Raw genomic sequence first — 20,417 nt, forward strand, 5'->3', positions numbered from 1 at the left:
TGAGCCACTCTAATTGTTTTGCCAGTTGGCTATAATATACAAGACCACAATGACTTCATTCATGTGTCTACTGTAAACTGAACCTTTACTCTCAAGTAACATTCACGCCCTGCATGTGTACACTGACACTAGTTTCACCAACTCCCACTCCACCTCAAAACCTCAGCTGCACCTTGTTCTTTGTCTGTTCTTGAAGACACCTCGATAGGGCTGATAACTACACCGTTATACTCTCAGAGGTGAACCTTATCTGGCTTCTTCTCTTCAAGTTCAGGTCCATGTGCTCTGTAAGCAAACACACTTAAAAGTCCTTCAATACAGCACACCAATTCAATTCAGTTTTATTTATATAGCATCAAATACAGTTAAGGTGCTTTATATTATAAGGTAAATGCCCTACAATATAAGAGAGAAATCCCAACAATCAGGCAACCCCTGACAAACGAGAACTTTGTGACAGTGGGAAAGAAAACCTCATTTTTAACAGGAAGAAACCTCTATAGCTGAACCAGACACAGGGAGGGAGGCAGGACAAAAGACACTAAGATGACAGACAGTAATTAATGATTAAATACAGAGTTTTGTACAAACACAGAGTGAGAGGAGGTGAGTAAAGAATAAACATCTAATCCATCATGGGAAAACCCCACCACCCTAGATGTAACGAAGGGTGTGTTCAGGGTCACCTGGTCCAGCCCTAACTATATGCTTTACCTAAAAGGAAAGTTTGAAGCCTAATCTTAAAAGTAGAGATAGTGTCTATCTCCTGAATCCAAACTGGAAGCTGGTTCCACAGAAGAGGGGCCTGAAAACTGAAGGCTCTGCCTCCCATTCTACTTTTAAATACGCTAGGAACAACAAGTAAACCAGCAGCCTCAGAGTGAAGTGCTCCTTTGGGGTGATTTGGTACTATGCGATCTTCAAGATAAGCCAAGTGTAAGCTCCACAATGCAAGAAGACAGTGTAATTTAAGTTTTGTACAATTTTCATAATTACTTTCTAGTTCTTGCTTAAAAACCGTTGGACACAAAGAGTAAAGTGTTTGCGTATTTGAGCCTTAGATATTTAAGTGTTTTTAGTCACTGGGTGACTATATAATTTTGATTATTTAGAAGTAAATGTTTTAGAAGTGAGTTAAATCACCTGTCATACACTTAAGTTACTGTGCCAGCAGCACATTTGGGGTTTGTTTAGAAAAATTTAAAGGGCTAAGTTAGCAACAGCAAGAACAACAGTTCAGTGCATGTCACCACTGTGAAAACGGTGCTGACAGAGAAAAAAGGGCCCATGCTGTCGTCTGGGCCAGGCTTTCAAAGAGAATAGTTAAACTGGGCCAGAAAACTTCCTATTTTAGATTCTCCATCAGTGAAGTCCTGCTCGAATCAATGACTGAACAAACAGACTGGTAACAAACCACAGAACACCTTGTCATTTATATTGTAAGGTAAAGATCCTAAAGTAATACAGTTATTCCATTCACATTCCACATCATTACACCCTGTATTTGCTTAAACACCATTGCCACTCAATTACAATTTGAGATAAACCAAATGTGTCTAATAGTAAATTAAATGCTGCACTGACTTTGCTTTTTTAGGCTTTTGCATTAAAGTTAAAAGCACCACTATAATTATTTTATCTGGCCTGAACACTAACTTAACATTTAAAAAGTCTGAGAAATCAAATAAGAGCTCAAACAAAAAAAATGTTCCCCCAGCTTGAGTGTAAAAGGCTCACACTGCATCTTTTAAAGAAATTATAAATCAGCTGATGTCTTTGGTTGATTATTAAGCTTCAGGGAAAGGTTGTTATTGGCAGTTCTCCTTTGCCTGTGCTTCAAGTATTCTTACAGTTAGCATAAGTGGGCGGGGATAACTTACAGCAAGATTAGATATATGTGCATATATCTACTTAATGTCATATATCATATATATCATATGTATCTTCCAGCTGTAAAGGTGACCCAGCGTAACTCCTGCGTTTCTTAAAGCCTTCTGTGAATGAAGCCAAATCAAACAGTCATAGCAGTAACTCATGATTCAGCTGTGGAACTATATCAGCAGGTTATGGCTTGGAATGGAAAAGACACTGTTTTTCCTCACTCAGAAAATTTGAGTAGCTCGTATTATGACTGCTATACAGTTACTTCAGTGTGACGTTAGTCAGTTGAGAAACCTTCTGAAGCAAATTTGACCCTGTGATGAAAGCCTGTGTAAATTACTACCTTTGTTTTATACAGTTGCATCTGTGCACTCAGATAATAGGTTAATTTAATCTACATGTGATTTAATGATAATAATAAGTTTAAAAGTATTGGTGCTGCCTTTAGGAATCATAGCAGAGAATATTTCTTTTTCTTTTTTTCATTTTTGTGACAGTTTGATTGTGTATTAGTACTACAAATCCTTATGGCTGCCAGGAGACATTCTAAACTTCTAAAAGGCCAGCTACTATATTTAATCACTTAAGTGGATTAAACCTGATGAGAAAGACAGCAAGTGTCCAACTTTTAAAATGTGTAGGGGAGACCGGGGATAGTTGTAACATTTTTGACATTTCTGTCTGTAAATTGGAGCTCTTTTAAGGTAGTGGATTCAAAATTTAATGCAAAGTATTTACATGTCTCCGCTATTAAATAGTGCAGCTATTTTCTCTGCAGCACAATTACCCATTGCATGGTATGGTCTCAAACACAAAGAGTGAAATGTTACAATTAACCCCATAGTCTGGGTTAGTTGTAACATATCCTGGGGTGAAATGTAACACCATGAAATAAAGGTACTAACAAAACATTAACATGTAATCTTTGTTTATTCAACACATGAATGCACTTAGAGCCATTTATGTAGCTATGTGTGTGACAGAATGCAGAAATCTAGCTTTTGAACATATTCCAACCCCCCAAAAAAGACAAATTATGGAATTTTCTGCAACTGAATATTTCATTAATTTTGGTTGGTCTTCCTTGAGTTTGGCCTCATTGGCTCAGTGTGCACTGTAACCTACAACTCTTGCACCAATTTTGAACATAACATTGAAGCTGAAAAAATGTAGTTGTGCACCAGCATCGCAATTCCATTACTTTTTATCATGGCTTACCTTGGTGTGGTTTGCAAAGTGCTTCAGAAAGATGAGGAAATCTGTTTCTTGCACCCATCCTGATTTATTTCCACTACCAATACTTCCTACTGGTCCATCTCTGACACAGTGGTCTGCATAATGTATGTGTGGGAACACAAACAGTGGAGGAATTGTGTTGCCAATGGCATTAACCGCATATACAAAGGTGACCAGTGAACCTCTCTCTGCTGATGTCGTTGCCCCAACTTGTTTAATATAAGTTAAAGTAATAGTCTGGTAAGTTGTAACATCTGCATTATTGTTACAACTAACCCAGACTGTTGCTGTTACAACTGACCCAGACTCCTATAGCCATGAACTAGCTAACATTGCAGCCAACGGCTAAAACATTAGCACTAAAGACCTACACAGAATATATCCCCATAGACATACAAATAACATAATTTAAGTTTGATGAGTTTAACTGCAAAGCAGATAATGCTATTAGAAATTGAAATAAAATAGAAAAACTTACTTTTTGGCATACAAATTACTTTTTTTGTGTGTTAAATTGTCTGTGTTTGACAAAACGTGCTGATTTTTCACATGTGATAGCAAAACTGAATTGGGCATGCACAGGATGAGTCACATCATTTGAAACTTAGCCCTGATTGGAGAAATTGGAAGTGTTACAACTGACCCACGTTACAACTATCCCCGGTCTCCCCTACTTCAAAAATATTTTATTTTTAATTAAAGTTAATTAAAAAATAACTAGTCATTCAGGAAGAAGAGGAGGCCTCACCAGCCGCTGTTTATCCGGGGCCTTGAAGTGGAGAGGGTGAGCCACTTTAGATACCTGGGCGTCTACATCTCTGAGGACCTCAACTGGACTCTGAACACCACACAGTTGGTCAAGAAGGCTCAGCAGCGGCTGTATTTTCTGAGGAGCAGTGATGGGAATAACGGCGTTACAAGTAACGGCGTTACTAACGGCGTTACTTTTTTCAGTAACGAGTAATCTAACTAATTACTATTCCTATCGTTACAACGGCGTTACAGTTACTAACAAGGAAACGCGGTCCGTTACTATTTTTCAACAAACAGACGGTTGAAGCTGTGTTCAGCTTACCGCATGTTATATCAGTTGCACGGAAGTAGCTGTAAGTAATCTGGACGCTACAGCTTTAAGCAGCTGCGCGCTCCCGCGGATGGTAATCACGATCGCTGTCTAGCACAACACCTGGAGCTAAGGAGGCAAAACAATCGCATGAGTGCTGCTGTTTGACTGAGGAAGAATAAAGTAGTCGTGGTAAGTCAATCACATGACCACTTAAAGACAAAGCAACAAGGTGCCAGTTTTTAAATTGTGTTGATAGGCCACGTAAAACCAGAGTCATGATAAACAATATATACGCTGCGTTTTTTCATCAATTTTTTCCTCATGTTAGCGCTAGCAAGCACTCTCTGCTTATGAGCAATAAAACAAAACAAACAAAAGTTTTAGGAGTGACGGCGAGAGAAAGAGAGAGAGAGAAAGAGAGAGGGAGAGAGAGAAAGAGAAAGAGAGAGAGCAGAAAAAGAGAGAGAGCAGAAAAAGAGAGAGAGCGAGTTTTGAGATGTGAGATTTGTGATGTTTAGCGTGTTTGGAGTGTGTGGTTAATGTGTTGTCTTGTGTAGTTAGTGTGTAGTGTTGTGGATAGTTTTGTGTTGTGTGTCAGAACAATGAGGCGACTGCTGTCTCCAGGTAGAAACGGAGGTGATACACCTGCTGCTGTCAGGCCTGCAGGTATCAGGCTGTGATGTTCTCCTTTATAGTGGACAGAAATGATTTTTTTGGAGTGGCACAAATAATTTATGTGGCATCTTACTGAATGCAGAACAGCTGATTGTTCTTTAAATAGTTTGAAATGGTTATTTAAAAAAAGGGTAAAAGGTAAATGGATGCAAATAACTTTGTTGTTTGCAAAACTTGTGCATAGGATTTTAAAATTGACAATTAATATTTGCATTTGAAGTTATGAAATATGATTCATTAAACATGTTTATGGTTGTTACAGTAAAAATATAACTTTTTCTACTGTGATTTTATGTTTTTTGTCTGATTTTAGATCAATTCTGGTTATACAGTATGACAAAATGAGAACATAACTGTAAATTCAGGCACGTGAGGTTGCGCTAAAAAGGATGATACCAAACAAGGCAAAGTAAATAGTTTTTAAAGGTAAAATGTGGAGAGAAAATCAAGAGTAGTAAAAAAATGGCCAATTATACCCTGGACGCCAGAGGGTTAAACGTTCTTTGTTTTTTTTTTAAGTAACGTAATAGTTACTTTTCCAAGTAATTAATTACTTTTAGAATATTGTAACTCAGTTACTAACTCAGTTACTTTTTTGAAGAAGTAACTAGTAACTATAATTGAATTACTATTTCAAAGTAACTTGCCCAACACTGCTGAGGAGGCTGAGGAAATTTGGGATGTCGGACAAGATCCTCAGCAGGTTCGACAGCTGCATTGTGGAGAGCACACTGGCCAGCTGCATCACTGCATGGTACGGCAGCACTACTGCTATGAACCACAAACGACTGCAGAGAGTGATAACAACTACGGAGAACATCACCAGGACCCCACTGACCTCTCTGAAGAGCATCTACCATCACAGAGTCCAGAGGAGAGCTGCCTCCATCCTCAAAGACCCCACACACCCCCAACACAGACTGTTCACACTTCTGCCCTCGAGACGAAGTTTCAGAAGTGTGAAATCCAGAACATCTCTGCACATCAGGTCATCTCACATATCAAACCAGCATATTAAGCTCATAGCTCTTTTGCACATAAATCTATTTAATACTTCAATTTTTTTGTCTCCATTTATTTCTTCATACTATTTGTATTTTATCTATTTGTACGTATTAACCGGCATCTGTGCGTGGACAGCAGAGAAAGAATTTCATTGTACAGAGAAATGCTTTTTCTTGGTACACATGACAATAAATGCTTTGAATCTTTAAATATTCATTACCTGTAAAGTGAAACATTTCATGTATTTCATTTCATTTCAATGATTAAGTCTCATGAAACTCAGAAATCCAGCATAGAAATAGTTTTTCTGGGCTAAGGAGAAAAAGAACTGAACTGCTGCTTTTTGCTACGAGTTTCGATTTTCAGATTAAAGCAAATTTTGCATTTCATTTAGTGTTTGGAGGAAGATTAGAGAGGGACAGAATTCAAGGTGTTGTCTAGCATGACGTGTCATATTTAGGTCACTTTGGTTCATAAAGTTGCTATATACAATATTTTTCTTCTTCTTATGAAGGTTGCATAAAGTTACATGTGTCTTCACAGAATTTACAAACAAAACAAAAGCGATGCATTGATGCCACCTGGTGGATGTCATCACAGCACACAACATTTAATCTAAAATGTGAGAACAGTTTAAATCAGGGGTGCCCAATCCCAGTCCTCGAGAGCTACCGTCCTGCAGCTTTTAGATGCATCCTTGTTCCGACACATAACAGCTGTGTTCTCAACAAATTGTTCAGGATCAGCTCCACTTTGAGCTAACCTGATAGCTCTGGTTCACATTTTATTTCTTACAAAGCGTGTCCAGCATGCACACTGAGACGCCTGCAGAAAGCTGATTGAATATTATTACTGACAAAAGAACACAGTGTAATATCACATCTTTTGCAATTTATTTAGGTTTTATTCAACAAATGTAAAAGATTATTTGCAGGCAGAAAACACACTTAACATTTTGAAATATACTGAAACGGGTTTTAGAGTAAATACTGTCTTTATTGTGTAACTATTATATGATAGTTACACATTGTACTACCCCAGTTCTCAAAACGTTGGGACACTTTGTTAAATGTGAATAAAGTGAATGCAACGATTTGCAAATCTCATAAACCCACATTTTATTCCGAGTAGAACAGAAAACATTTTAAATGTTTAAACTCAGAGATTTTTACTGTTTCACTTAAAATAGTAGCTTATTTTGAATTTGATTGCAGCAATTTGATGGCAACAAAGAAATAGCTGGAACAACATTTTTGCAACTAATTAGGTTAATGAGCCACAGGTCTGTAGGATTACTGGATATAAAAAAGGATCTCACAGAGGCAGATTTTCTCAAAAATAAAGGCAGTTAGAGGTTTTCTACTCCACAAAAACTGTCTACAAATTGTGGAACGATTTCAGAAAAATGTTCCTTAATGTAAAGTTACAAAAACGTTGAACATCTAATTATCTACAGTACAGACTATCATCAAAACATTCAGACTCTGCACGACCGACAAGGCCAAAAAACAACACCAGATGCCTGTGATCTTCCTCCAGAGCCAATAAAAACAGGCATCATTTTAATGGAATCCATGCATGGGCTCAGAAACACTTTCAAAAATCACTGTCTGTGGACACAGCTCACACTGTAAGAAAAAATCCTAATATAAAATTTTACTGTGTATTTTACAGTTTTGTTCTGTTCTTCTAGAATATCATTAAATTTACATAAATAGACTGTGATTTCACATTTCAAATGTAAATTAACATATAATCACTGTAATGTAATAAAACATAATTTTCTTGTTTTTTAAATGTATTTCTCTGTACATATCCATATTTAGATTGTTAAAATACATTCACAAATGTATCATAATTTCACAAATATTTGTCCATTATTTGAAAGATTGAACTGTTAAATTCAAATGTAATGCTATGGAAAAATATATGAAATGATTCTTATAAACTTTTTTAACATCAAATAATAATAATTATTATTATTGCTATTTAGGGCGATCGTGGCTCAAGAGTTGGCAGTTCACCTTGTAATCAGAAGGTTGCCGGTTCGAGCCCCGTCTCGGACACTCTCGGTCGTTGTGTCCTTGGTCAAGACACTTCACCTACTGGTGATGGCCAGAGGGGCCGATGGTGCGATATGGCAGCCTCGCCTCTGTCAGTCTGTCCCAGGACATGCAATCCATTATTATTTAAACCAACTGTTAACTGTATATTTCTGTACATTTAAGTATTATTATTCATATTGCCACATTCATTGACCTTGTTTATGGGTAATTTCATTGTTTAATCACATTAACGTGTTCCTAATTTAATGTTTAAAAGCACTTGAAAAAGGCAAAATCCCATGTAAAATTAGGGCAACAAACTGTATTGTCATTACTGAAAATAACCGTATTTTATGAGAAAGTTATTTTCTGTTATTTTCTGGTATTATTTTGGCGCCCCAGCTGCCGGAATATTACTGTTTTTCTAGGATTTTTTTTTTAACAGTGCACAATGACCTCCAGAAATACACATTAATGGTCTATTATGCAAAGAAGAAGTCATATTTGGACAAGTTTGGGAATGCTGGCATCTTCTCTGAGTCAAAGCTTACATAAAGTGTTCTGAGGCAAAGTGGAAAATTGTTCTGTGATCAGATGAATCACAATGTGAAATTCTTTTTGAAAAACATGCATCCCCCAGCCTACAGACCAGAGAGACCATCAAGCTTCTTATCAGCACTCAGAACTCTGTATCTACAGGATTTAGAGCTGCGTTAGCGCCTGCGGAGTTGGTCGCTTGCACATGTGGAAAGACACCATCAGTGCTGAAAGGTATATCCAGGTTTATGGGCAGCAACATATGATCTCATGTAGTATTTTTCGGGGAAGCAATTTTATATTTTACAATAAACAGCGCTCTGAATCTTTTCCAACAACATGACTTCACCACAGAAGAGTGCTTCATAAATCAATCATGCATCCGAGGAGAGCAGAACAAAAAAGTGTGGTCTCCTCAGCTCTGAGACATTTGCAGGCTGTTGTTAAAAGAGGAGGTGATGCTACACAGTGGCAAAAAATTTTGTGAGGCTTGTTGCTGCTATTAAATTTAAATTTACCTTTTTGTTTTTTTCTTGAAATTTACATTTTCTCAGTTTAAACATTTGACATCTATTTCTGTTCTACTGTGAATAAAATATGGGTTTCTTAGATTTACTCATTTTCACTGCATTTTAACTTTATTTACACTTTACACAGAATCCCAGCTCTTCAGAGTTGGGGTTGTACTTTTGATTACCTTTCACTAACGCATCTTATAGATTTACACAAGGTTTATAAAGACATATTGCTTTTTCATGCATCCACATGTTAGGGTAGTTGATTTCAGGCACCAGGACACGTCATGAGGACTTCCTTCAACACAGGCTGGTAAATCTCAGCATGTCTGAGATCCTGCTGAGACAAAGCAGAGTAAAAAGCCAATTACAGATAATTTTACAGGGCGTATCTGTTTTTCTTCATGTAGTTTTTAGTCAAGCTATATCAGCACATCCAGCAGTCCAGAGCAACTGATACCTGATAGGTCGTTACAAAGAATACTACTATAAATATCATCTGTAGTGTCTATTGGGGAACGATTCCATTTTTAAATACAGGTGTGAGCTTTTTGTGGTCTGAGGAGGACCTTGACTCCTACACCTCGATGTGCCATTGTTTTTGTGCTTTAGAAAATCAAGTCAGTAATTGATTACTTTAGCCAATTACAGTTTTACAAATACACCATCAACACAAGCTAATTCCATGCATTATACCATAAAGAACACAAAATGTGGTGGTGCAATGTTTTAAACAGGGGCCTTCTCCCCAGGAGAGTGATGACTCGTCCTGTATGAAGCCATGTGTAAAGAATAGCTAGTACCTTAAATAAAATGTAATTTGAAAAATTGTGAAGCCTCAAGTTGAGAGTTTGTCCTTCACCATCTTGGTGATTTGAATTTGGTCATGATGAGCAAGAGCAAGGTCTGAGAAACTGAGGGACACTTTCATGGTAGGTTTGTAATAAAGCATAAAGTGTTCTATCATTGATTTTTCTTTTAAAGGGAGCATAATTTACAAAAATAAATACAAAGATTGATGAACTACATATTGAATGCAGTGAATGAGACCATATCAGGAAAGGGTTTATTCAGGTCAAGACTCAAGAGAGCCATCGACACATATTTCCTTATATTTTTTTACAGTAAGACTTCTTTTTTTAAACCAGAGGACTGGCCTGATGACCATTAGAAAGAATGTAAGTTTAGTTAGCTAAAAGCACAGTGGCTTTATTTTTCAGATTAGAAGATAGTGGAGAGCAGAGGAGGGTGTCATTATAAAGTTTTTTGTTTTTTTACTTTTTTCTTTTCTTTTCTTTTCTTTGTGTGTGTGTGTGTGTGTGTGTGTGTGTGTGTGTGCTTGTCTTAGTTCATACTTTTTTCTTCAGTCTGTTACCCAGAGCCCTGATTCCCAGAACTGTGGCACTAATGCAGACGCACAGCTGGAGAACAGTGAGCACGATCAAAGTAATGTCCATGGCTGTCAGCAAACTCTGCAATAAAGGAATAATTAACAAAATACAATCAATGTGCACAATTAATGACAAAAATATGCTATTCTGTATGTTTTAAAAGCATATTTACCTGAGCAAAGAACGCCACATATTTGCAGTTATCGTTGTATTGAGCAGTGGACCAGTTTAAGTCACACATCCAGACAACAGAGGCTTCTGCCAGGTCTATAGCATACAGCACAATACCAGTGATGGCGAAGATGCAGCCAGCTATGTTCATAAACACAGCATACCATGTCTGAGAGGAGAGATTCAATTATTTACCTCACTGCGCTCCATAACAATGTAGGTTTCCTTTTAACTTTAGTCTTTACTTACAAAGCACAAGCAGGGGCACTGACCAATGATAACGGAAAGGATTCCAGCTGCGATGCACTGAACAGGGATCAACAACTCATTAAACAACTCATTAAAGTCAAAAATATTAAATGCAACATTTCTTCTTTTGTTTTTATTCTTAAATCAACAGTTTTATTTTTTACCACTGCACCCAGCCAGTAAGGAGTTCCTAAGCTGGTCAGATCTCCAGGATGTGTGCTTGTGCGTCCGGGACCAAGCCCAATGTTAAACAGCCCCACCATGATCTGTATGGTCTGTAAAAGAATAAATCACACAGTCATACAAATGAAAAATGAATTTTTTTAAAGAGTTTGAGTTGCCCTCACCCCAAGAACTCCAAATGCCCCATTAGGCATCGCCCCCCTGAACACTGGACAGCTGGAGAGAGTCTTGAGGGTTTGATGCAGTGGTGGAAATCTGCTCTTTTTTGTGGTCATCACAGTGACTACGGATAACTCTCACATCTGCAAAGTGGAAAAGAGATTTTAGGAGGCATGGTTCAACAGACACACTGAAATTATAAATCCCATTAGGAAGTTATGAAGCCAAAACAGCAAATCACAACTCAAACAACACAAGACTGACATATCGCTATAACTAAAATATATGCAGCGAGAGTGTGTAATGACATGCTGCATAATGTAATCCTGCTGTGTCATATAATTTTACATAATGATATTTCACAGATAACTTGTCTCTATACACTTAAGCATTTGCATATGTGAAATATAAAGGAATATATTACTATGTTATAAATACCTGTTTCCACAGAAATTGAGAAGAGATGTAAATAAAAACAATAAAAATATAATGATTTCTAAATCACTGAAACCATGCTAATTAGATTCATTGGCCAAAGGATGGCTGGTAACATGATTATGGACAGAAGCGCATCTGAGAGAAGGTGGATGCAATAGTAAACATAGTTTGGTTTTTGTTTTTATTTGTTGTTGTTGTTTTTAAATAACTATTCTCATAATAAAATTAGAAAAGAAAATGCATGGATGTCATCATCAATTTTATTGCTACTCTATACAACTGGATTTATAACATCTAATAAGTAAAAATTAAAAAAGTAAAGAAGAGATGGGGAGAAACACTCTTCAATCGTGCTATGAGTGTCCACCAGAGGGCGCTCTGCAACTTCGCTGTTTGCTCCTGTTTGGAATGCCACAAACGGGAATAACCAGCAACCATAGAGCACAAACAAATAAATAAACGGGAATAAAGGGAAAATTGTTCTTATCTCATTTTTCTAAAGAAAAAATATATATATTAGTCGACATATTGGAATATCAAATTTTCAAATGACCAGATATTTTTAAAAATCCTGAATTCTTTTCTTTTAACAAAATAACAACCACTGGATCGCCTCAATGTAGGCGTTTCTTTTGATTGTCGCTTGTCATCATAACTACTCAAAGTCCCCAAATTCCATTTGTCAAATGATAACTTGTTTCCTTTGTTTATGGCAGGGTGAGTGTAGGAACCTTGGATTGTTGGTTGGAGAGGAAAAGATGTCATTTTGCCCCGTGGGAAGTGTTAGTGGTAATTTTCACTATCATATTCCACTTCACAGCTACGCTGGAATTTAATGTGATTGACATGCGTAATTTCAAAACAGGAAGCGCTGCTTGGTATTTGAAAGAGTAATTGAGATTGAATGCTTACGAACGGGTTTTGTCTCTCAGCAGATGAAGTTCTCAGAAGATTTAATTTGCACTTCCTTCAGCCTCTTATATTATAGCAAAGATATGTACTCAAAAAAGAAATCAGGGTAATTGAATGTGACCTTGAAAATCAATTATTAACCCCAAAACAGCTAAAATAAAACAAAATAGAACAAAATAAAAACGAATAGGCTACACAATAAATTATTCTTTGTCTATTCGTTTCTTTTGCAAGCAGTGGAAACACTGAGAAAAATCCAGATGATTCCGTCTGCGGCTTCACGTTAAGTTTTATAAATGACTGCAAGTGTGAGTTTCGTGCAGAGGACTTACCTGGCGAGCTGCCTCAAGCCCTGTAACGCCAACAGTTTCGTGCGCCGATGACAAACTCAGGTAACAACAAAAGTGGAACTTCCTGTGTCACACTTTTCTTCAAAATAAAAGCCGTTTAAAACTGAATGTGCAAAATCAATAACCAGGTTAAAGTTCCGCATTTCTGGAATATAATACAGTGATGCCACCTGGCACTCTGTAAGTAATTATTCCCAGCTCTCTTTATTTTGTTCCTGCTGATTCGATACACAGTGGTAAAGTTTGTTTAACACAGAGACAGTTCTTTGTCTTTTATTTAAGGGACGTTTTTCTGCACATTAAAAATATTATGTGCAGACATTATCTTAACATTAACAAAAGAGCAGTGACACATCTAAAAAAATAATATGGTCTATGAATAAAAATACATGTGACTAAGGTTTTTAGATTTTTTAAATAATAAAATTGGCACCTGTTGAAGGTATTCCAGAAAAAAATATGTTCTAGTGTTTTGTTTTCCTCTTCTATCGCTTTAATATTAAATGTAAAATCTACACATACACAAATTTATCATAATTATAAAAATAAAAATGATAAGTGCTGTAACTGAAAAGTCATCATCGTTTTCATTATGCGTTTTAATTGAAAGAGTAAGAACAATACATAAAGCTCATTATTTGATTTTTTTTATAGGTTGGTTCATTTTACAGTTTCATTTCTAATTCACTATGTATTCTTTCTGTTGTCATATGCAGCCAAAAGCTAAAACAACATTTGGGCCCTTTTTCAAAACAAACAAACAAAAACAGGGAAAATAAGTGAAAATAACAGTGAAAATATGTATTAATTGAAATTATCATTTTGCAGTTCGCTCCATTCACTCAGTGAAGTTACAGTTTATTAAAAGAGCTAAAAATATGAGAAAAAACAGACAAACTAGTAGTCCCATAGCGTGCATTGATGTGCTTTGCTAATGTGCAATTGTGTCATTTAATTACTATTATATGTTTGTAGAATACAAAATCTGCATTTTAGAAAATGAATTAGAATGAATGAATTGACTTAAGAAACAGCTTTACAGTTACAGCCAACACTAAACATTATTACTTTTGTAATGCAGTTTTGATTTGATTCTGTTAGTAAATCTTGAGGATTTATTTCAAGGATCCAAACATTAGAGTGAATCCTTTTTCAGCACCGGGACTCATCATGAGAACTTCCTTCAAAATTGGCTGGTGAATCTCAGTATCGTTGACACCCTGCAGACACAAAACACAGTGCACTTCAATAACATTAGATCATGATTATGTAATGATTTACTGATTATTTATCTTTGTTCTTATAGCACCAGCATTTTAGCCTTTAGTTTTTAATAGGATTATTCATGTTATGCTAACATGTTAATTCAGCTCTACCTGCACCGGCATCTAAACTAATATTTTGTGTGTTTGTTTTGATTCATACTTTTTCCTTCCATCTGCCGCACAGAGCCCTGATGCCCAAAACTGTGATGGCAATGGAGACCCCGAGCTGGAGAACAGCCAGGACAATCAAAGTAATGTCCATGTCTATCACCAATCTCTGTTAATAAGAGAATAAAAGAATTTTATTGGACTCTGAGTACTTATATTAAACTGTCAAATAAAATTTTAAAAAAACTATAGTATGGGATAAAAACAATCACTTGTTTTAAAAGCGTGCTCACCTGAGTAATGTATGCCAAAAGTTCACATTCATTGAAATACTCCTCGCTGGGCTGGCTGTTTTGACAAAAGCCGATGAAAGCGGAATTATCAAGGTCTAAAGCATACAGCACAATGCCAATGATGGCATAGATGGAGCTGATTATGTTCACAGTCACAGCAAAGATCACCTGTGGAGAACTTCTGTTAGTCTTTTGATAATGATCTAAAATAATGTACTTTCCTCTTGAACTTCAGTCTTTGCTTACTGAGACAAAATAGGGACAGCAGTTGAGAGTAATTGTGAAGATTCCAGTTATGATGTACTGAAGGGAGAAAAATTAACATGAAAAGGGAAATATTAAATAGCATGAAATATTATTAATAATAAATAAATATAATAATAATAATAAATAATATTTTCAAATATGATTAAAGAATGATGGGAAAGGTTGTATTTGTACCACAGCTCCAAGCCAGTAAGCAGCTCCCATGTTGGTCAAATCGCCAGGATACATGCTGGTTCGTCCTGGACCAAGTCCAATGTTTAGCAGACCCACAAATATCTGTATCACCTGTAAAAGTTTTACAACAGTTATATCCCACTGTGTTACACTTAAAAGGTTTGTATGAGCTTCAGTTCTCCTTACCCCGAGAACTGGAATAATGCTCCTGTACATGCACATCCTGGTGTGCAACAGTTGTTCTCGTCTTTAACAGTATTGGAAATCTTTCACACCTGTAATGTGGAAAGGAGATTTTAGCTAAGATACTGCGCAGGACCCTCAAGCTCCCAGGCCTCTGGTAGAGGACCCGAGCTTGAAGGATAAACCGCCCGCAGGGGCGTGCTGGGTGTTTATATATATATATATATATATATATATATATACATATATATATTTATATATATATATATATATGTACTGGCTTCTTGTAGAACAAGTGTTGAATGAATATGCTGAAAAATGAATTTTGCAAGTTCACAAACATGTTTTGACATGTGACACCCGAGTTGAAAAGGGGAAATTCAGAGTGTTCCGAGAAGCCCTGCACTTCCTTGTGTCGCATATTATGTTCATGAAAAAAGTTATGTGATAATAAAGATTTTCACAATATAATATTCACAAGAAAAGCGTCAGCTCACAGCTAAAGTAACATAAAACTATTCGACATGTTAAACATGTTACATTTTGTAAGTAAGGAGTGAGTTTGTTCTGTGCAGTGTTCTTACCTAGCAGGCTCTGGTTCCCGGCACTGAGTCTGTTTTGCCAATGAGAAGTTTAAATAAACAAAATAACAGTGGTCCTTCCTGTCACCACCTGTTTCTTCAAAATAAAAGTTTTTCTCACTGATTTTACAGTTTTTGTTATCTTCAATTATTAAACTTGAGAAAGTTAAATTGATTTTAACATTCATGTGGATGACACTGACTGTAACACAGCAACTGACTTTTTATCCATTACTGACTCTATGGTCTCTGGTCCCACACACACAAAAGGCCACACCGGGACCCCTTCTATTCACCACATCACCCCCGTCCTGCAGTAGCTTCATTGGCTCCCTGTTAAATACTGCATCAATTTCAAGATACTTTTATACACATTTAAGGTGATCCATCACCTCTCCCCTTCATACCTCTCTGATCTGGTCCAGATCACCATTCCTTCTCGGTGTCTCAGATCTTCTTCCTCTCTTTCTCTTTCCGTCCCTTCCCCTCGGCTAGCCACCATGGGGCTTTCTGCTGCTCTGCTCCTCGACTCAGGAATTCCCTTCCTCCTGGAATAAGGAATATCACTTCCCTCTCTCTCTTTAAGCCTAGACTCAAAGCTCACCTGTTTACAATAGCCTATTCCACATAAGCTTTTCCATTCTGCTATTTTAAATTTGCTCTGTGTTTTAGCTTTCTAATTTTGTAAATTGTTATGCTTGTTGTTGTCATTGCTTGTCTCTATTCTGCTGTGTACAGTGTCCTTGAGTGTTTTGAAAGGCGCTTTTTTAAATAAAATGTATTATTATTATTAAGATCCCTTTTATGTCAGAGCTTCTTGAAAAAACTGTGGCAGAACAGCTGATTTCTTTTAGGGAAAAGCATGAGATCTTTGAGAAATTTCAGTCTGGGCTTCATAAGCCCCACTCCACAGAAACTGCTTTACTGAAAGTTTCTAGTGATAGAACTGGCAAGACAGCTGCTTTTACATGAAAGTTTTTGATTCACACAAACCCTCCCTTTATTGTGCAGACTCGGCACATCCCAAATCAAAGAGTGGAGAACAGGTTTGAGGTCTTTCACATTAATAGAGTGGCAGCCATTCTGTTCAAGCCATATTTGGAGTGATGTGAATCCTGTCAAATGCTACTACTGTCAGGGTTCCGGGTTTTTGACCAAGTATTTTCAGTTTTATGCTTTTTTGTATTATGATGTTCTTGTTTGTATAGTTTGGGCTTCAGCTGGTTCTGTTGATAGCGAGTTCTGTTTCCCTATTTAGTTCTCATCTGTCTAGATTCATCTCAGGTGTGTCTTCCCCACTATGGTGGTAATTGTGTCGTGTCTTCAGTGTGCGAGTCTGTCAAGTCTCCATCGCCCTGTGTTTGTTTGAGTGATATCTTTGTCTCACGTCGTCTCCTCTCTTTGTCATGTGTAATTGTCCATTTAGGTTCCCCTTGTGTCTCTGTCCACTGTGTCCCTCTCTGTGTTTGTGTTTATGTGCACGGGTCCCTTTTCTGTTCCCACGTTCCCCCTTCTTGTGTTCATTCCATGTCTCATCTGTCTGTCATGTTTATCCATGTTCCCTCATCCTCTCCTTAACTATCACCATGTCAGGTCTGTGTGTCTTAGTCTGCGTGCTTCCTGTTTTATTTTGAAGGTCTTGTGTTCCATGTTCAATGTGTTCAGTTTCACCTCCTGCTTATATATAATCTGTGAGTTTTCATTTATTCTTTGTCAGGTCGTCTGTTGTGTTTCACACCATGTTTCCAAGTATTCATGTTACTCATGTCCAGGTTTTTTCATGTTCAGTTCTAGTTTACCCAGTTTAGTTAGTGTTTAGTTTCGGATTGGTTCGCCTTGCCCTTTGTTTTGTACCTTTTCATCATCTTTCAATAAACGTCTCACCTTTTGTTAAATTACAGTTGGTTTCCAAGTGTCTGCGTTTGGGTCCACTATTCACACTTCCCACAGTCTGCTTCCTCTAACTGTGACAGCTATTCATGTCAGTAAGTATGCTAGGATGTCCACTGACATTTTTAAATATGTTATTGCAAAGCACACAAACCGACCATAAGCATTCCATTATATGAATATGGGCAAATTGCCCATCATTACTGCTTTTAGTATAGTTATTTTTAGGGGTCCAGTGATTAAATTTAGGGGTGCTTGGAGGGGTCTAAACTCACCAGTGGTAGAAAATGAAAACTTTTAACTCATACTGTGAGTTGTCAATTTTATATCTGCAAAGGTGCATTCTTATCATTTATTGTACGTGTGTGTAGAACAGAGAAGTCTTCTCATTTCTTTACACAATGAAATCAGAAAATTAGCATAAAAAAATATTTCAAGCACTTCTCAATGGTGGAAAAAGCCAGAAACTGAAGAACTGAAGAACAAAACAAATAGTTTTACTTTACTTTTACTTTTATTTTTATTCAAGAATCAAAGAAATCATTTACAAGCAGATGAGGATATACAGAGAGATACTGGGCAAAGTTCTGCTGGAGTTCAGAGAAACAGAAGTAAATGTGCAGCTCATGCATTCATGTGTTCACGAGGTCAGTTTTCATTTCCGGGATGGATCGGGATGATCTCTTCCATGACTTGTGGCAACTGTTCCTCGACATCTTTGTCACCCTGTGGACACAGAGCTCTGATGCCCCAAATAGCATAACGAATATTGACAGCCAGCTGAAGAAGAGCCAGGGTGATCAGTGTGATGTCCAAGGATTTCAGTAATTTCTGATGATTTTAGAACAAAGTAAAATAAAGAAAAGACACAATTTACCTCAAAAATTGTCATACAGCACTGTACAGAGCAACTCACATGGCTAGCATGCTGCAGTTATGGTATGTACGCTGTAAATGTGTGTTTAGGCTGGCTTACTTGGGCAAAAAGTGCTACATTTCTGCAGTTGTCTTCATAATGAACAGCATCATCGCTGCTGCGGTCACAAATCCAGAGGAGAGAGGCGTCTCTCAGGTCTATGCCATACAGCACAATGGCAGCAATGGCAAAGATCCCACCAGCAATATTTATGAAAACAGAGAAGCCCATCTGAGAGGAGACATTTATAAAATTAAAACTTAGAAACAAGTTTTCTAACACATTTTTTTATTTACAATCTTATTTATAGCACAGTCTTTATGAATTTTCTTACCAAACAGGATGAACGGAGTTGTCCAGCCAAAATGGACACAATTCCACTAACAATGAACTGGTGAGAGGTCAGTAGACATGATATTAGAGGTGATCATAAATTCAAGAAAACTACATTTTTTAAAAAAGGCAATAGACCATTTAACAAATTGTTAATGTATTTATTGAAAAGTTATAGACTTTAGTTTCGGGTGATTTTACCCCTTTGCTTAGCAGGTTGCCAAATAAGTTCCAGCTGGAAACATAAATTCTTTTCAGATTGTATCAGGAAGGACATCTGGTGTAAAACTCCACCAGAGCTACCTGCTTTGATGACCCTTGTGACAAAGGGACAGCTAGCGTTTGGTACGGTGTCATCGAGAACAGATCATCTTAATTTGGTCATGTCAAGCAAACAGCCCCACCTCACTGCTGTTTTTGTTAAAGTCAATCAGCAGAAAGTTGACACATAGGGGGAGGAGCTACAACACCAAGCCCATCATGAGGTATGAGCAGATTGATTTGAGCTGTTGTGAAGTCCGATTGACAGCTGCCACGAAGTGTACAGCTGTAGATTGAAGAATGACTCCCAACATTAAATATTTGGACCTACAAATGATGGGATAACTAACATATGCATAAAAGACACATTAATTTAAAAAAGGCCTTCTTTTTTCCTGCAGGTCAAAATACAAAACTCTTCTACCACAAAAAATGCTAAATACGCAACACTAAGGGGAAAAAGAAGATTATTTTACCACAGCACCCAGCCAGTAAGCAGCTCCCAGGCTGGTGAGGTCCCCAGGATGTGTGCTTGTTCGTCCCGGCCCAAGTCCAATGTTAAACAGGCCCACTAAGATCTGTATAGTCTGTAAAGGATTCAGAACAATTACTGTAAAAGCTTAAAATTACCTTTTAACAGCTGGATGATACATTTCTTTTATGTTCTCACCCCAATAGCTGCAGCATCAAAGACCTGCAGCAGATGCAAACAGCAGCAAATCTTTGGACTGCAGCAAAGAAACTTCAGGATGTGACACACTGATGGAAGCATCTTCTCGCGATTTGCCAGCTTCCTTTTTTTGATGATGGGCCGACACCTAAAACTTGAAAGACGTTTCTGTCCTTTTGTTCAGCAGTGGGAATGTGCCTCCCACCAAAGAAATGTGTCGTCTTGCTACCTCTCTAGAGGTTGGAGCTCACACAGGTGGTCTCTCATTTTTGGTTCATGTGTGCATGTGAGGGGTGGGTATTTGCAGAGGACCCACATTTGAATGCGCCAAATTCTCAATGCTTAAAGCAAACAGAGTCACAATTATCAGTCAACAAACCTATCAAATCCAAACGTGCAGGTGTATTAAAGCCGTTGGTGTGCTCTAAGGCAGCGAGATAATGCTTGTGTCCTTTGCCTGCCATTATTTATTTAGTGACTGTAAAATATGCAACAGAGGACAAAGTAAAGCATGTTGTGTTTCTGTCTTTTCTGTATTATTCTTTAATACATCTATTCATAATACATCTGCTTTTTTAATCTTCCATTCACCTGTGGTATGTATATATTATTAAGTGCTGTATGATGCAATGGTGGCTTCAAGTGGGACATGGGGAAAAGGTC

At 37.3% G+C, this 20,417-nt stretch overlaps 3 protein-coding genes across 4 annotated transcripts; all 3 read right to left on the reverse strand.

Moving 5' to 3' along the window:
- Positions 1-8,286: 8,286 nt before the first annotated feature.
- Positions 8,287-12,855, reverse strand: LOC102078542 (uncharacterized). Of its 2 annotated transcripts, none has more exons than XM_005456096.4 (7): positions 12,796-12,855; positions 11,119-11,256; positions 10,936-11,046; positions 10,772-10,828; positions 10,524-10,691; positions 10,316-10,432; positions 8,287-9,297 (listed from the first exon to the last, which is right to left on the reverse strand). In XM_005456096.4, the coding sequence occupies exons 2-7, from the start codon at positions 11,227-11,229 to the stop codon at positions 9,229-9,231; spliced, it is 633 nt and encodes a 210-aa protein (XP_005456153.1). In that variant the 5' UTR covers positions 11,230-11,256; positions 12,796-12,855; the 3' UTR covers positions 8,287-9,228. The 2 variants fall into 2 exon arrangements, with proteins under 2 accessions (XP_005456153.1, XP_013130471.1); XM_013275017.3 differs by having other exon boundaries at positions 8,287-9,300.
- A 536-nt stretch (positions 12,856-13,391) lies between these two features.
- LOC106098694 (uncharacterized) lies at positions 13,392-15,745 on the reverse strand. Its single transcript, XM_013275014.2, has 7 exons — positions 15,688-15,745; positions 15,107-15,195; positions 14,921-15,031; positions 14,726-14,782; positions 14,480-14,647; positions 14,239-14,355; positions 13,392-14,033 (listed from the first exon to the last, which is right to left on the reverse strand). Exons 2-7 carry the CDS (start codon positions 15,140-15,142, stop codon positions 13,929-13,931), a joined length of 594 nt encoding a protein of 197 aa, XP_013130468.1. The 5' UTR covers positions 15,143-15,195; positions 15,688-15,745; the 3' UTR covers positions 13,392-13,928.
- Positions 15,746-18,158: 2,413 nt separating this feature from the next.
- On the reverse strand, positions 18,159-20,084 carry LOC100698958 (uncharacterized). Its single transcript, XM_003451273.4, has 5 exons — positions 19,755-20,084; positions 19,561-19,671; positions 18,825-18,881; positions 18,551-18,721; positions 18,159-18,405 (listed from the first exon to the last, which is right to left on the reverse strand). The coding sequence occupies exons 1-5, from the start codon at positions 19,854-19,856 to the stop codon at positions 18,223-18,225; spliced, it is 624 nt and encodes a 207-aa protein (XP_003451321.1). The 5' UTR covers positions 19,857-20,084; the 3' UTR covers positions 18,159-18,222.
- Between the last annotated feature and the right edge of the window lie 333 nt (positions 20,085-20,417).

The sequence above is a fragment of the Oreochromis niloticus genome, linkage group LG11 (assembly GCF_001858045.2).
Source record: "Oreochromis niloticus isolate F11D_XX linkage group LG11, O_niloticus_UMD_NMBU, whole genome shotgun sequence".
In the NCBI taxonomy this organism is placed as follows: domain Eukaryota; kingdom Metazoa; phylum Chordata; class Actinopteri; order Cichliformes; family Cichlidae; genus Oreochromis; species Oreochromis niloticus.

Excerpts from the sequence above, each read along its gene's own strand:
- LOC100698958 (XM_003451273.4), bottom strand. The coding sequence starts at position 19,856 with ATGCTTCCATCAGTGTGTCACATCCTGAAGTTTCTTTGCTGCAGTCCA. Across the intron at positions 19,672-19,754 it reads TTGATGCTGCAGCTATTGGG|ACTATACAGATCTTAGTGGG; the intron begins GTGAGAACATAA and ends AATCCTTTACAG. Across the intron at positions 18,406-18,550 it reads ATGTAGCACTTTTTGCCCAA|AAATTACTGAAATCCTTGGA; the intron begins GTAAGCCAGCCT and ends TAAAATCATCAG.
- LOC102078542 (XM_013275017.3), bottom strand. The coding sequence starts at position 11,229 with ATGACCACAAAAAAGAGCAGATTTCCACCACTGCATCAAACCCTCAAG. Across the intron at positions 10,829-10,935 it reads CTTACTGGCTGGGTGCAGTG|TGCATCGCAGCTGGAATCCT; the intron begins GTAAAAAATAAA and ends ATCCCTGTTCAG. Across the intron at positions 10,433-10,523 it reads ATGTGGCGTTCTTTGCTCAG|AGTTTGCTGACAGCCATGGA; the intron begins GTAAATATGCTT and ends CCTTTATTGCAG.
- LOC106098694 (XM_013275014.2), bottom strand. The coding sequence starts at position 15,142 with ATGTGCATGTACAGGAGCATTATTCCAGTTCTCGGG. Across the intron at positions 14,648-14,725 it reads GCTGTCCCTATTTTGTCTCA|GTGATCTTTGCTGTGACTGT; the intron begins GTAAGCAAAGAC and ends AGTTCTCCACAG. Across the intron at positions 14,034-14,238 it reads GCGGCAGATGGAAGGAAAAA|GGTGTCAACGATACTGAGAT; the intron begins GTATGAATCAAA and ends TTGTGTCTGCAG.